At 43.2% G+C, this 15,716-nt stretch overlaps 1 protein-coding gene across 1 annotated transcript in view; it reads right to left on the bottom strand.

Moving 5' to 3' along the window:
• PPAT (phosphoribosyl pyrophosphate amidotransferase) overlaps nt 1–12,883 on the bottom strand; it is a 374,190-nt gene extending 361,307 nt beyond the window's left edge. Inside the window, exon 1 of the mRNA XM_085642045.1 lies at nt 12,705–12,883. Within this exon, the coding sequence (XP_085498171.1) occupies nt 12,705–12,832 (128 nt within the window). The 5' untranslated portion in view covers nt 12,833–12,883. The remainder of the gene's footprint in view (nt 1–12,704) is intronic.
• Nucleotides 12,884–15,716: the final 2,833 nt, after the last annotated feature.

The following is a 15,716-nucleotide window of genomic DNA, read 5'->3' as shown; positions in this document are numbered from 1 at the left end:
TGTTCATTCTGCAACCTAGGCGCTCGACTGCAGGTGCACACAACATTTATACCAATGTTCCGCCCATTCTTCTAGCTCCTGCCCGATTGTCAAGCTACATGTTTTCCTGTTTGGCATCGGTTGCAACACCCTTTTTCTTAAGACATGCCCAGATTAGATCCCCATTCCTTCAGTAACCTTGGTAGACCGCCATAGCCTGTATCTGGGTGATGTGCTGGGTCTTGCACTTAAGTTTTGTTTATGTGCTTGAAGAGACAGCCGAGTTTGCTACCGAAAGATCTCTGAAACACACTGCAAAATCATATGCTTAGTAAAAGAGGGGGAGTTTTTAATTATTGCGTTACATGCGAATATTTTCAAAAGTGTAGCTGTATCTCACGTAAAAATCCTTTTTTGGGGTAGTTGTACTCTGACTTCCTTTGTAAACCTGTGCCACTTAGCTCTTCTTTTTTCTTTACCTGCATTATTTTTTTCTGCTGACCCAGCAGTTTGCGAGCCCAGTTTGGGAGCCTTTAGAGTGGAACGGACGAGACTGCATATAAAAAAGCACCAGTCACAAGAGTTAGCACAGAGGCCACTTCATTAAAAAGAAAACATTGGTATAGCCAATAGGTGTCGCCTTTGGGACCTTATAAGTGCTTAGCCATGCAACAGTTGATGTTGCTGCACCAAGGATATTGTGCTGCATAACTAAATACTTATAAAAAGGTCCCAAAAGCGAGACCTATTGGCTATGCCAATGCTTGTTGCTTCGTGTTATACTGTTTGACTAGTCTGCCTGGGATCCTGCTAATCAGGACCACAGTCTATCTGCTTTCTCCCTACAATGTTACGTCATGTACTTAGGTATACTCCAGATTGGATACTGAGGTACCCTTGTCAGGCCCTAGTATATGGTACCACAAAGGCCTCCCATGGGCTGAAGCATGTATTATGCCACCCATGAGTGTCCATGCAAAATGGATCTACAGGCCTGCCATTGCAGCCTCTGTACGTTGGTCCATGCACCACTTACCTAAGATATAGATTTACTATATCTAAGGGTCACTACACTTAAAACCTATAAGTCACTCCTATAGCAGGCCTTGGCAATCCTGAAGGCAGGGTGCTTGGTTCTAAGTGAGAGGGTGCCACTGCATGAGCAGGACACCCCTGCAGCATCCATTCTCCCGGGTTGTTAGTGCTGAAGCCATTTATGACAGAGTGGCATTATGCGACTGCGTGATGACCAACTCTAAAACGGATGAAAGGAACCCCATCATGTTTGGTGTCAAACATTGTGGAATCATACCCGCACACCTGTAACTGGTGTGGTAGGTATGATACCAGGCCTTCTTCCCACAGTACTCATCCTATTCACTGAAACATAATAATAGCTATCTAGCTATGAGGAGCCCATCTCAGTCTCTGTGGAGGACTTTATGGGGTTCAGATGGTGATCTTGAACGCAAGTAGTCATGGTCACTTCAGCTGCCATCCTCAAGACTCCTGGTGAGAGGCAAAGCAGGCTTCACAGCTCTTGTCTGCGTTTTGGGGCTCTTTCAGGTGTTAGAGGGCTCCCACTTCTACAAGGATCAGAAGAGCTAGATAGCAGGGGTTCAGCAGGACCTTGGGGGTTTAGTACCAGCCAGAAGGCTATTCGTAAACGCCCATGGCCAATTTCTGCAGCTCAAATGCATACTCCTTTACCTGCTTCAGTGGATTTTAGTTATGTTAACAATGTGAAACCTCCTATGGATCATGTTAAAAAGGTTTATACTTGAACCTTTGACCTGTTCCACGGAAGCAGAACAGGCCTTGCTTCTCTGAAAAATGCAGTCTTCAGCTCCTGCTTTGTTTGTCTGATCACTGAAAGCCTTTTATATTTACAGCTAAATCTTTGCACTGACATTATACTTTTTAGGTCTCGCCTAGCGACGTAGCGTTTGCGCTGCTCGCTATCGGCAAGATCTATTGTTGACTTGGGTTGGAAGGGGGACAGGACATGTGCACGCGTAGAAAGCACAGCAGCCGTGCACGCATATGGCGCCATCAGCAGAACTTGGAGGACAGGAGATGTGCACGCGTACGGCTCGCGGCACGTTAGCATGCCTCCTTCTTGCTTGCTCCCACGCGTACAGCGGCGTTAGCATAACTTACAGGACAGCAGAAGTATATGCGTGTTGTAATACCTCTTCTAATACGTTCTGCTCGCTCGCTATCTCAGTGCCGCTCCTTTTACTCGCTCCCTCCTTTTAAGGCACATTCTGCTTTAATTACATTACGCGCTCCTTCCTTTCCTCATACCATCAGGCCACTACGTAGTTTTTATAATTATACACCGTCCCATTTCCACACAATGCCTACTAGTACCAAACTGCTACTTGCATCCAAGCGTACAGCGGCGTTAGCATAAGTCAGTGGACAGAAGATGTGCGCGCGTCTTGTACTACGTCATGCACTACGTCATGCTCGCTCGCTATCTCCCTGCTGCTCCTTTTACTCGCTCCCTCCCTCCCTCCCTCCTTTTAAGGCACGTTCTGCTTTAACTACATTGTGCACTCCTTCCTTTACTCATACCATCAAGCCCCTACGCAGTTTTTTTAATTATACACCGTCCCATTTCTACACAATAACGCCTTACTATCACCAAACTGATACTTGCTCGTGTCCTCCCTCCATGTCTCTATACCTCCCTTTTGCTTTTATCGCATGCCGCTGTTATTTACTCTGTCTTGCGCAATACAGGTTTTCTGTGTTTCAGGCCTCGTTTGCTTTTATTATATATTGCACTTTTCATCATTATTTGCTCATACCCTGTAATCGCACATCGCCTACTGTTTTTATAATATTGCCGCCCCTTCTGCATTCTTATATCTCCATACACATGCCTTTTTACACTTGTTTTATTGTTGCCCGCATCATTTTATCGGCATTACCACAAAATACCACCTTACTATAACGCACCTTCTGCTTGCTTCCTCCCTCCCTCCCTCCCTCCTTCTCTCTAGAGCCCATTCTACTTTCAATCCCTACCTTCTCCTTGCTCTCAGTCCCTGGCACAGCCATTATCAAGCTGTCCCATGCCGCAAGTGTTAAAACAATAAAGCAAACTCACCGTTCCTTCTAATTTTTAGCTCACATTTGCGATCTACTGCCAAAGCAAGCGACTATGTTCAAAGTAGCGACGTTCACAAGTAAAAACTGCAACCTCACTTACACACTCCAAGCCGCCGCCCTAACTGACGCCACTTCCCTATAAACACTCAGCAACACCGCTTATCCAGCCGCCAAAACTAAAAACTCCACTGCGCATTAACGCAAGCCCCAAACCTCTGCACGCCACGTGTCACAAACTTACTCATAATGCTTTACCAAGGACTTACCGTTTAAACTGCTACTCCAAAGCTGTTCAGCTTCTCGCCACCCGCCCCAAATATATGCACACGTACAAACAGTAGCTGTGCACACAACTCCGTTAGCAAAACTCAGAGGACAGGACATGTGCACGCGTACGGCACGTGGCACATTAACACACCCCCTCCTTCTTCCTCACACACGTACAGCAGGGTTAAACACTAAAAACACGCAAAAATATGCACCCCTCCTGGGATACCTTTTAGATATATATACACACACACACACACACACACACACACACACACACACGTGTCCTGCGCACGGCATCATCACACTTCCTGCTCGCTCGCTCCCTAGCTCTGTGCCATCCCTAATTTATATGTTATGGTTCAGCTACATAGCTACCAAGGTATCGGATTGCTATGTGTGACATCTTCTTAATTTAAGTGTAATTATCGGGGATATTTCAAGGACTATCAGTGACACTTTCTCGTAAGCAAACTCAAGCAGTGAAAATTGGGGAAACATAAATATCAGAAATTAAACAACAAGGAACTCCAATACGAGTCACATCATAAGCCACAACCTGTATTACTTTGTAGTGCGCCCTGGTCCTGCATGCTGCCCACTACTTGCAAAGTGCCATCAACCTACCTCGCAGCCGGTCACACAAAGCTACACAACAGGCTTGGCGCACTGAAAAGTTGTGTTAGCAAGCTCCACAATGGCTCCCAGTCACCTGACCAAAAATAAGTTAGTGCAAGCAACTACTAACACAGCTTACTGTCAGTAAGAAAACACACTGCTGTGTGATGTACAGTTAACAGCTGTACCAGGGCAGACTGGGCAGCTCAGAAGATGATAATGACTGTGGCACAACACAAAAAAACACTTTTTAATTAAATGCAAAATCATTTGCATTATTAAATACCCACACAACTTCCCTTTCCATGATTCCCCTCATCCATACGCTTATTTTTTTCCATTTTTAGCATACAATACTGCTTTACTATCTTATATACCCATACACATCCCCTTTTGCACTCCTTTTTATTGTTCCTCATATACTTTTGCCCACATTACCACAAACTACCACTTTGCCATGCCACACCTCCTGCTTCATCCCGCCCTATTTCTTAAGTCCCTTCTGCTTGAACTACATGCCACTACTATTTCCTTTGCATTTTTCACGCTCCTAACCTATACTTTCTCCATCAGGCCCCTCCTGTTTTTTTTTTTTTTAATAATACAACATCCAATTCGCCCACAATACTACCTTACTATTACCCAACTGCTACTTGCTCGTTCTCTCTCTCCCTCCCTCAGTCAGTCAGTCAGTCTACCTCCTTATTTCTAAACCCATACTGATTTAACTACATACCCTTCTTTCTCTAAGGCCCCTTCTGCTTTACCTACATGCCACTACTATTTGCTTTTTCCTTGGTGCTCCCTCTCTCCAACAAGCCCCTTCTATTTTTTTGTATTAAATGCCAGCCCATCTCCATTATTAAATACCCACACAAATGCCCTTTAATTTTTTCCCCTCTTCCATATGCTTATTTTTATCTTTTTAGCATACAATAGCGCCTTACCATCTTATATGCCCATACACAACTTTTTACACCTTTTTTTATTATTGTTCCCCATGTATTTTTTAGCTCTACTATATCTTAAATAGGCTGCCCCAAGGCCCCCTATCACCCTACAAACACTCTGTTTTACCAGGGGGCTGGCAATAACCTTATACTGTACACATTACACTACAGTTTCTGCTTGCGCAACATTGCTTACCAACTTTTTCCTTTTATGTGCCTTTATACACTTCAAATGTTATAAACAGCTATCTTTCCAACTAAATTACCAGTTTTTTGCATGCTGTACAAAATGTTTCCCTATTTCTGCTTACAGAAAATTCCTTACTATACTATTTTTATATATGCACTGCTTAAAGCCTAAACAGGCAACTAAACAAGCAGTTACAAGTAGTCCCCTTGCACAACAAAACATTATAAATTGGTACAGCAAATGAAGTACCACCAACCTATATTTCTCATACGTTCATTCCTAATTAATAATACTCTATTTTATCATAATTCAAGCACACACAATCCCACTCTATAAACTTTCCTCCACTTTACTCAACACCACTCCACGCTAAATTACTCAACTCCACTACACTCTATAATAATTTCCTCTACTCTATACTACACCACTTCACTGACCACACTACACTCTATAGGTCTACATTAACAAAATTCGAGCTAGTATTGTTGCATTAATATTGGCTACGCCAAAAACTCAAACTTTTACTAATTCGAGACCTATTGCATAGCAAATGCTTGTTTCAAAATGTTATGTAGCACAAATGAAGCAATATAGAAAAACAACAGAAATGTGCATATGCATATATTTCTCACGATGTTGGTGTTTTTAATTATACAAAGCGCTGCCCAGCCTAATAGATTTTTTACTGTAGTGGAGGAAGCTCCACAGAATTCAAAAACAAATTGACACAGTTCGAAAATTAAAATAGGTTGTGACAAGATATGATAATCCCAGGATACGCATACCCAATTTAGCACATTTGCATCATGGAATTGACATGTAAGGAGAGACTGTATGATTGCTGACGCAGGAACTCACTTATTTGAATCATATGTCCTCATTTTCTGCTCAGTAACAGTGTCATTTGTGCTGTAGGTCAAGCCTAGAATGTTGGGAAGAACATCAAGACAACTCATGCTACCCATCTCACTACTTGATATCCTTTCATACACATAGGTAAAAAGATTTCCTTCAAATGCTGCAATGTTGCCCTCATGCCTTTTTCTTTTCTTTTTGGTGTGTATGTTCTCAGGACAACTTGCGGTCTATCCAGGTGCTCAGGCCGATGACATCACTGTGGCCAAAATACTGGTCCAAGCCTTTTCCCCAGGTGTGGAATGCTGCTCAAGGTCGAAAGTAACAAGAACTAATTTTGAGTCACCAGTATGCACTACTGTGCAAAGTTCTTTAGATACAACAGCAATTTTATTGTGACCACCACACTGATGGAGATGGGTAGAGCGATTTAATCAAATTTTTAGGATAGGTGAAGATTAGAGTTAAACAACCTGAAGCACAACCCTCTGCCCTAAGGTCTATGAGATTCATTCCTACTCCAACACTAAGCTGATATAGTATGAAAATAATCAGGAGCAGACCTGCAATTCACCATCCAATCCCGTTGCTGAACAGCGTCTAATATCAGATTGATAGAGTATATACTTTTAGGACTCAACCTAAACAGAAGGAATCTTCTTCAAAAACTCTCAATCGAAGAATCGAAGAATAAACTTTTATACTAAATGTTTGCAAATATTTTTATGTAACCCTAAACTCGGGTGCACCAGTCATTTTTGTAAAGCACTTTAATGTAATTCAGTTGCTCTCACAGTTGTGCCGGTTACTGTCGCACTGCAGGTAATGTTTGTGTAGACTACAAAAATCAGTATGTAAGTGTCCCTCACCAATCTCCGCCCCCAGACAAAAGTCATATGAAACAAGACATCTTCAAAGGGTGCAACTATAAATCGGCTGCCATCCGCCAGCATTTAAAATTATTGTTTCAATGGCAGCTACCTCCTGGAGTCTACAGGGGAGATAAAAACAAATTTGGCAATTTCTCCATTCTAAGGGCACTCCAAAGGCATCTTTGAAAAGCAACAGATCTGCGGTTTGAAGGGTCCCTACAGATTAGGGCCCCCCAAACACTTCCAAAAGTCAAAACTCTCAGAGAATAAACATGATCAAAGGATAAATGACAAGGATCACATAGCTGCTGATTTAGCTCTGGACTTTCACCATTAAACAGGTAAGTTAATATAAGAAATATTGCCAATGAAGCACGTGAGTTGCGGGGCTGGACGTGTTACGGAGTGCTCCACGGCACTGATCCACCTGCATTGCTTTCAGTACATGAGGAAACCTGCTGGAGTCTGCTACATAAAAGATAATAGATCACTGGAAATCCCCATTTTACTACAAGTGAGGTTCATTGAGCTGAAAAACAACTCAAACAAAGCACGGTCATTAATCCCCGTCATGGAGTGACATCAATTTGTGGACCACCATTTTGTGCATGATGCCAGTCAAGGTAAGTGACCCCAGACCAATTGTCACATAGCTGAGGGAAAAAATATGACAGACATTCCAGGCAACTGATACCACTTTTATCAAGCCCTTCTATCACTCAAATATTGACTGGAAAATAAAATATACAATAGAATACAAACATACTAAAGGTTAGTAAACAGTTCGAGGAATGTATTGGCCTTGAGTAATATGACATCAGGAAGGCCCATAGTCCATTTCTTGTGAGCAATTAAAGTATCAGGAGAAGCCCATATGGCTCTGCTGCAACTGTTGTGCAAAGAAAAGCATCTTCTCTAATTTCTATAAAGCTCCACAGGTGACATACAGAGACCGCAGTTCCAGAAGAAGATGTGTGAGACAATTCGATCAAGACAGCACTACTAAAATCAAGAAGGTGGAACTCACAGTGAAGTAGGGTTTCAGGGTGGGCAGAATCACCATCTGGTGGAGATCAAAGCCTGAACAGATCTTGGGTCGAAAAGAGATGGAATCGGAGGATCATGCCCAGAATGGGTTCCCGTCCCGTCATGAGAATACCAGGATTGGCCAGATATTGAGCCAACATAACTAAAGCCACTGCCTGATGATTCACTGTCCTAATAATTCAGTCAAGGTTTTGGCTCTCCTTCCAGTTAAGTACCAGAATGCCATTGTACAGGCAGAAAGAACATCTCAACTGGACTTTGGGAATTCGCTCTACATAGGACTTCCCAAATATTTGCCCAACAGACTGCAGACAATTCAGAACGTTGTGGTGAGGCTCATCTGGATGCGAGTAGGAAAGACTCAGTGCTGTTTTCCATCATTATATATTAACACAATGGGGTGACCCTGTGTCCCTAGGAACCTGGGTATTTAACGTATAAAGAACAATGGTTCCCTTGGGTAGAAACAATGCGTATTGTACTTAGCCGTAGTTACTTCAGCATAACATATAATACATTTCTGAAAGCAAAAACATTTCTTGAACAAAAGGGGAAGAGGAACAAGAACACAGAGCAAGGATTTTCATTGATTTATGTATCAGAATTGATAACATTCGATAAACAGAAACACATTGCAGAATGTTATACCTCCAAATTCATACAGTGATACACAATAGTGAGATAGTGGTGCCCAGTGGTGATATAAATACATAGTGCAGTGAGGTGAGGGGGGGGGGGATGTGTTTTTTTTTGAAAGGCCAGATTCAAAATGCAGTAACAAGTAAGTTAAACAAATTAAATAGTTGGTAACAACTATGTCCTGGAATCTGTGCCACAATAGATCGTCTGCGTTTCAACCCTATGGGCGCTTGGTGGAGTGTCACAAGCGGGTCTTCATCAGGACTGTGGAGGAGGAGGCCCTAGGATTTCAAGGGCGGTCAAGGCAAATTGATTGGAGGGGTATGGTTATTCTAACAGGATGTCAACTGTGAAATGAATTGCACAGAAGATCAAAGAACGATTGTTTTCTTGGGCTGGTAACACGGAGTCCTCACAAAACACTGCTTCCTGGACTCCGTGTTACCAGCCCAAGAAAAGAATCATTCTTTGATCTTCTGTGCAATTCATTTCACAGTTGACATCCTGTTAGAATAACCATACCCCTCCAATCAATTTGCCTTGACCGTCCTTGAAATCCTAGGGCCTCCTCCTCCACAGTCCTGATGAAGACCCGCTTGTGACACATCTCTACCAACACAAATGGTGTATACTGAAAAAAACATAACTGTTATCAGACAGACTGGAACGGTAGGTCCTGTCCCCTTAGGAGCATGGCCTCGTGCGAGTCTTTCATTGGATAGCCCTGACGAAGCTAAGTTTCAGAGGTCAATAATAATTCACCTAAAACCTACTGCTCTCAATTTATATTGCTAGTTAAAGGCCCAGATATCTTCCTGACATCTTAGCTGATGCCCCTGGTTTCTTGGGTAATTCAAACACCAGAAATCTGGACTGTGACTGGTAAGAGCTGAGATGCAGGCATATGATGGCTTAGAAGAGCGATAACATTAGGACATACACTGAATGGAGTCTGGGAACCAAAATAATAGGGTTTGTCAAAGACATAGCCACACCTTCAAGGCTCCAATAAGAGTGCAGTGGATATGCTCAATCCCAAAAACACTTGCATATCATTCTATCAAAAGAATAGGTTTCTTAAATCTAGGGGGAAGGGCAGTTATCACCCCCCCCCCCGATTCCTAAGGTGCCAGGATTTTTGTGCTCATCTTCATTCAAACTGCATATATGTTTTTGAATGCTAATAAAGTCACATTGCTTTTAAAGCAGATCACTCCCTGGCCAATTACCATTATTGTGCCATAATTTAGTATGACTAAAACGTATCAGATTCTAACAGTACAAACAAAGATCCTGTTACATAATCACTAACTAACAATGAACTTGGAGGAAAGGCCTAACAGAAGGTAACTAATTCATCTGGTTAGCTGATTACTAGAACCTCAGCAAACTAGCATTCCCATTTTATGTAAATCAAGGCGTTTAGCTCAAACTGTGAAAGAGAAACAATAAAAGTCAACTGGGGTATGTAGGAGAAAACTTTTGCACAGTGCTCTTTGTGTGGAAAATAAAGTGCCTCGTTATGCTAGGCTGGTAGACGTTTGCCTGTCAGATAAAGGTCAACATTGTGCTTTACTTTTCTTCTCTAGTATGGCATTCCATCTTTATAGTAAGCTCTCTGCTGAGTGCAATAATGCCTCCCAGGCAAATATACGCTGTACAAGAGAAAACTTCGAGCAACAACGCTGACGCCCTGATAATCAGATGACCGTTTATTTTAGCTGAAGTTATCTGCCAGCAAGAGTTTGCGGTTATGTCTATAGAAAAGAAATACAGACACAGTAATACAAACTGCCACACGGGCTGCCGAAATATCCTGTGAAGAATAACATAAAAGGGCACTGATGGGTAACAAGGTTTTTTTACAGCTAGTTGAACTTCCTGCTTTAAAGACAAGCGGAATGTACTCTGGAGATACGCCTAGTTTCTCATGATTGGACCTTATCACATGCTCCCTTGTTTCACATGTCAGACAAGACTTTGTAATGGCTTCCCTTGTCATATAATGCTGCACAGAGCTGAGCGTTCCCTACTAAAATCCTATCATGCGCTATGTGCAAGCATGCCAGTAACAACTTTACATGTCTATAACCAAGGAACGGGCGTTATGCAATCCTCATCACTATGTCCTCGTGGTCACTTATACTCGCATTCTGTTTGCACACACTTCCAAATCTTAAAGACAGGTTAGAAATGGCAGCGATCCTCGCAAGTGATTGCAAGGTTAATATTGAGGACAGCAGTCAGGCGGAATATATGGACTTTCTTGGGGTCTATTTTCATGAACATCTGGATGGTTTTCATTATGAATGGTCTTAAAGACAGATGAACGCTCCAATAAACCAATCCATATTTGGGGTCCAAGAGTCTAACCATCATGAATACAGACCCATTTCAGGGTACTTCATAAAACTTACAGAGCAGGCCCAAAGGATATTAAAAGAAAGTTTGGGCTGTAGTGGTGTCATATGGAAGTCAACAGACCCTTAACACAAGGTCTTTAGGCCAATATGCACATATATGGGCATTAAAACAAAATAGGCTACACCAGCAAAGTCAGATCGGGGGTCGAAGTGCGATATGGGAAATGACTAAGGCTAAGAAATTGCAAAAAAGGGAAGGTCCGAAGGTGTCTCCCTGATTTAGGTTAAGTGATAAAAACTTCAAATCAGTGTATCTAACCGATAGCCAAGATGAAATGGGCAAATCGACACCACAAAGCACCTAAACTGCAAACGTTTAAAGAAGACCCATGGAAAGCATAGACTACTCACGTACATTGAACATGTGCCCGCGATACAACAGACTGTGGCGATACTGCCTAAAAAAAAAAACGCACCACCATGGTGTTTAAAAATGTCACACTGAAATATTAGCAATAACAAATATGGTGTTTCCTGCATCTAAAATACATCTGTCAGTACAGAGTGGAGAATGGAGTTGGGGCCGGGTGATGTTAGGTGCCCCTCCACACCCCCAGCTATTTGGGCGAGTGGTAAGGGCCCATTAGGGCAAGTCAGGGATTGGTAAAGCGCGGAGGTAGGGCCACGGTAGGTGACATTGGTAAAGGGCGGAGGTAGGGCCACGGTAGGTGACATTTAGAGGCAAGGCAGAACTGTAAAGGACCCCCTCCTTTTACGCAAGTGTCCGGAGCCGTACATAGAGTAGGTGTTGCCACGTTGATGTACCCGTACACCCTATGTTTGAGGAAACTATGGGGAAATATTGGTTTCTTGGCGTGCGTCACCTGTTCGGGTTAGTTAATATTCATTGGGTTTGTATTTGATGAGACAGGTGCGTACAAGTGGAGATTTCTGGAGTTTCACTGATGAACAGGTGCGCTGTGGGAGGCAGATGGGAAGTTTGAGGATGCATTCATAGATGGTCTTGTAACGTTACTGGTCAGGTGATCAGCTAGGGGGTGAGCGGGGGATGCGAGTCTGGGGCAGATGTGAAATAGCTATGGATAGGTTGGACATCATTTTGGCTAAAAGGTGTTGCACCGGTGGCTTGCAGCAAGGACGCAAGTAAAACAGAAGTTGTTGGGTGGGCGCAATTAGGTGCGATTATGGGCAGGGGACCAATGGGCAGGTTTTCACTAATGTTTAGTAGGGCAAAAATAAAGCGAGTGCCAGGGTTGTATACAGTGAAATACACACCGGCTTCATTAAAGTAGCCTTTTTCAAACTGCATAAGGTGTCTTTCTTGCCTTGCACAAAGTTTACTGTGGCTACTGCATTTTCAAAAGCAATGTAGGGGCGAAAATTGAGTTTCACAACAGCAAATAACCCTACACGTGCAAAACACAACCACGGTGCTACACTGCACACGCAGAAGCTACTGCATTTGCTGATGAGAGTGAGGAAGCATCATTGCTTCTATTTAAGACCATGGAAGCATTTACAAAATGACATGAACCCCTCCCTAAAGTTTTGAGGAAGATTTGTAGCAGCACTTTTTTTTATATTTCCCAAGTTGCGTTGTAGTTGCAAAAAAACTATTTTAACACAAATCAACAGAAAAATAAAAAAGATTGCTCTTTCTGCCTCTCTCCAAACTGCCCCAGTAGTATGTCAAGCTTTGTTTCCATGCAGAATAGAGAACGCGCCCTCGTGTGTCTTCCAAAAAGCCACTGCCACCGGCAGTGTGCTCGCAATGCCTCTTTACCTGTGCTGAAGTCCCACCAACCCCAGGGTGATGACATGAGGCACATCTAGCTGGGTTGGCCACTCTCCGGCGGCGATGCAACCGAACACTCCGCATTCCTCCCTGATGCCCAGCTCCTCAAACTCCATGCTGCTGCTATACTCCCACACACGTGTGCACACACTAGACTAGAGCGAGAACTTTGAGAGGCACAGCAAAACTCCTCCCACTTCTCTAGACCAAGAAGAAAGACGACTTAGCCTACGCACGCAGGACTGCCATCTTTTAGTGGTGCTAATGCCGAACAACAAAACATTGTCGACTAGGCTTACCATTTACAACCCAAAACATTTGTAATCAACCATTGAGAAATGTGAAATAGTTTTTAAGTTGACAACAAAAAAATTACTTTAGCATCCTACGGTGTACGATTTATTTTACAACAAAATCCGTGATTAAAATAAAATGTCTAACATGTCTAACTATTTAAAATAATTGTATTTATTTTGGAAAGACAGAATATACGTTTTAGGTTTACCCACGAATCGTTAGTTGTCTGGTAAACAAAGTAACGACAAGAAGCAGGCATGTGCTACAACAGTCCCCGCGTGACCAAAAAAAAAAGAGTGTTTTTCTCTAGATGCGTATCATCTTGTTGTAATTTTAAAAGCCAGGCGACCTTGTCAGAAGTGTACGTTTTCTTCCGTGTGTGATACGCCATCGTCCTGTTTCTGTGGCTTGGAAGTTTAAGGCATTTCTATTAGATCGGTCGAAACCTGCTGACATTTAAGTCAGGACTCAGAAAAGACTTTGGAGAAAAACAGACTCCGCGGGGTTATTCAAGGGCAACGTATAGAAAAGCGCAGTGCCACTGGGAAAAGCAGGCTGCGCGGTTAATTAAGGACAGCGTACGGAGAAGGAGTAGGCGGGGTGGGAAAGAAGAGGGCGTCGCAAGACCTTTCTTGGGGCAGGAGAAGCGACTCCCCTCTCACGCCACAGACCGAAAAGGACCATGAGGCTTATTCTTTTTTTTAATGTTTTTTTAAATACTAAGGGGCTGATTTACAAGCCCCTTGCGCCGATTTTGCGTCATTTTTAACAAAGGAAAAATTACGCAAAAGTGGCGCAAGGGACTTGTATATAAGCCCCTAAATGCATTGCTGAGCTCTCAGCGGGGAGCATTACCGTAGCACGTTCAGTGCGGAGCAAGGGCGCTGTCAACTAAGGGAGCACCGCGTTCAGCGGCGACACGGGTGGTGCTGCCGTTTCCTTAATTTTTATTTATTTTTATGTTATGCATTTTTATGATGGAACAGGCAGCAGCAGCATTTTAATGGCGAACAGCGAGGCTTTCAGTGATGTATTCTATTAATATTTTGAAGAGTTTACCCTAGTGCCTCAGGTTATTTGAAAAGTATTAATTTAAATTGAGTTTTTAAACATGAACTGAGAAACATTCATGACCCGGCCCCTCATGACAATGCTATTAGTGATCGAAGAAGAAAACAGGTCATGTGCATCCTCAATGTGACCTAGATTCCTCAATAGGTGGAACAACATTGTATTCTCTTAAATCAAACGAGCTTTTGGAAAAGCGGTCTCTGATTTCTCGTATTTGAAGTTTCTCTCATTTTTAATAATGAACAAAAAGGAGGCTCGCTGAAATTAAGGATTTGCCTAGGATCACACAATTTAGTCAACCTGCGGTTGATTTCCTGTTTTTCAGTTTCACACTGTTCCAACACTAGATGAGTATCTCTTTCTGACACCAAAGACTAATGCATTGTATTTAATTGTTGACTACGAGGCTAGATCCACTTTTTAATTTTTTTTTTTTTTAAACTTTTTTTTTTAGCACTGGTACATAGTTCGAACCTTACCCAAGAACAGAAGAGGTCTTCACAACAGGCACAGACCAGTCGAAATGCACGCCAACTTCAGAACTGCCTGCCTCATGCACAAAGCCCTGCACACCGGGAAACCCGCCTACCTGGCCTCCAAACTTAAGAAGGCCGGCCAAACGAGGACCCTCAGGAGCTCCAATACGCTTCTCATCCCGCCGAAAACCTGTAAATTTAAAATCGCAGCCCGCTCCTTTTCTGGAAGTGCGCCCAAAATCTGGAATTCCATCCCAGTCCACATCGGAACTACCCCATCCTTTCCAAAATTTAAAATGCAGCTCAAAGACCTCTTTCTCAATCATCCGCCCCTGTATCGATAGCTGCCGACGGAGCACACTAGCCGGAACCGGGCAGATGTCAGCAGATTCTCTGCCATCAAGACATCTACCTCCGCTGAGCCATCGGACACCTACCTCGCCCCCACACCCATAACGGGTGCTGGCTTGAGCCAACGTGCACGCCGCTATGATTCCATCAGACTTTCTTGTCTTAATGCGGTACAGCACACCCATACCTACGAAGCGCCATGAACCATTATACCATTATGTATACTACCACACTACTATGTGATTTCCTCAAGATTTTGAATGTGGTTCACATGGTTGGCAACTGTAGCCATATTGCCTCCCATGAAAGCTCTGCTCGTTTTGGGATTGAGGATCCAAAAGGATCGAGTTGAGCCAGACCCAGGCATTTGGCTCGAGCCTTCAGTGGCTCGCCCTTCTATAAGTGTGTATAAAAATGTCTCTCAACCTTTTGATTCTCCAGGGAGGGTAAAATCCAGTGGTTTTGGAGGGTGAGCTTATTTAAATTTTAAAATAGGTTTATTTGTTTTTAGGAAGGAGGGGCATGCAATAATAATAATATCCACATTTGTAAAGCTCGAACAATTACCCGTAAGGGTCTCTAGGCGCTGGAGGCCGTTGGGAAGATTAAGCAAGCTATTGCCCAGAGTCACATGGTGCTGGGCTAATCTGCCACCGGTACCGGGGATTGAACCGTGATCCCCAGATTCTGGAGTCAGTCGGCCTGGCCGCGGCACCACACCTCTTCGTCGATCCTATTGAATTTTCTAAGAGGTGTTTCACATTTTTAGAGAGCGCTAATGTACTCAAGGAGGGTGAGATCGTCC

The sequence above is a fragment of the Triturus cristatus genome, chromosome 2_2 (assembly GCF_964204655.1).
Source record: "Triturus cristatus chromosome 2_2, aTriCri1.1, whole genome shotgun sequence".
In the NCBI taxonomy this organism is placed as follows: Eukaryota; Metazoa; Chordata; class Amphibia; order Caudata; family Salamandridae; genus Triturus; species Triturus cristatus.
The sequence above is the reverse complement of the archived record's forward strand: the minus strand, read 5'-3'. Positions and strand labels throughout refer to the sequence as shown.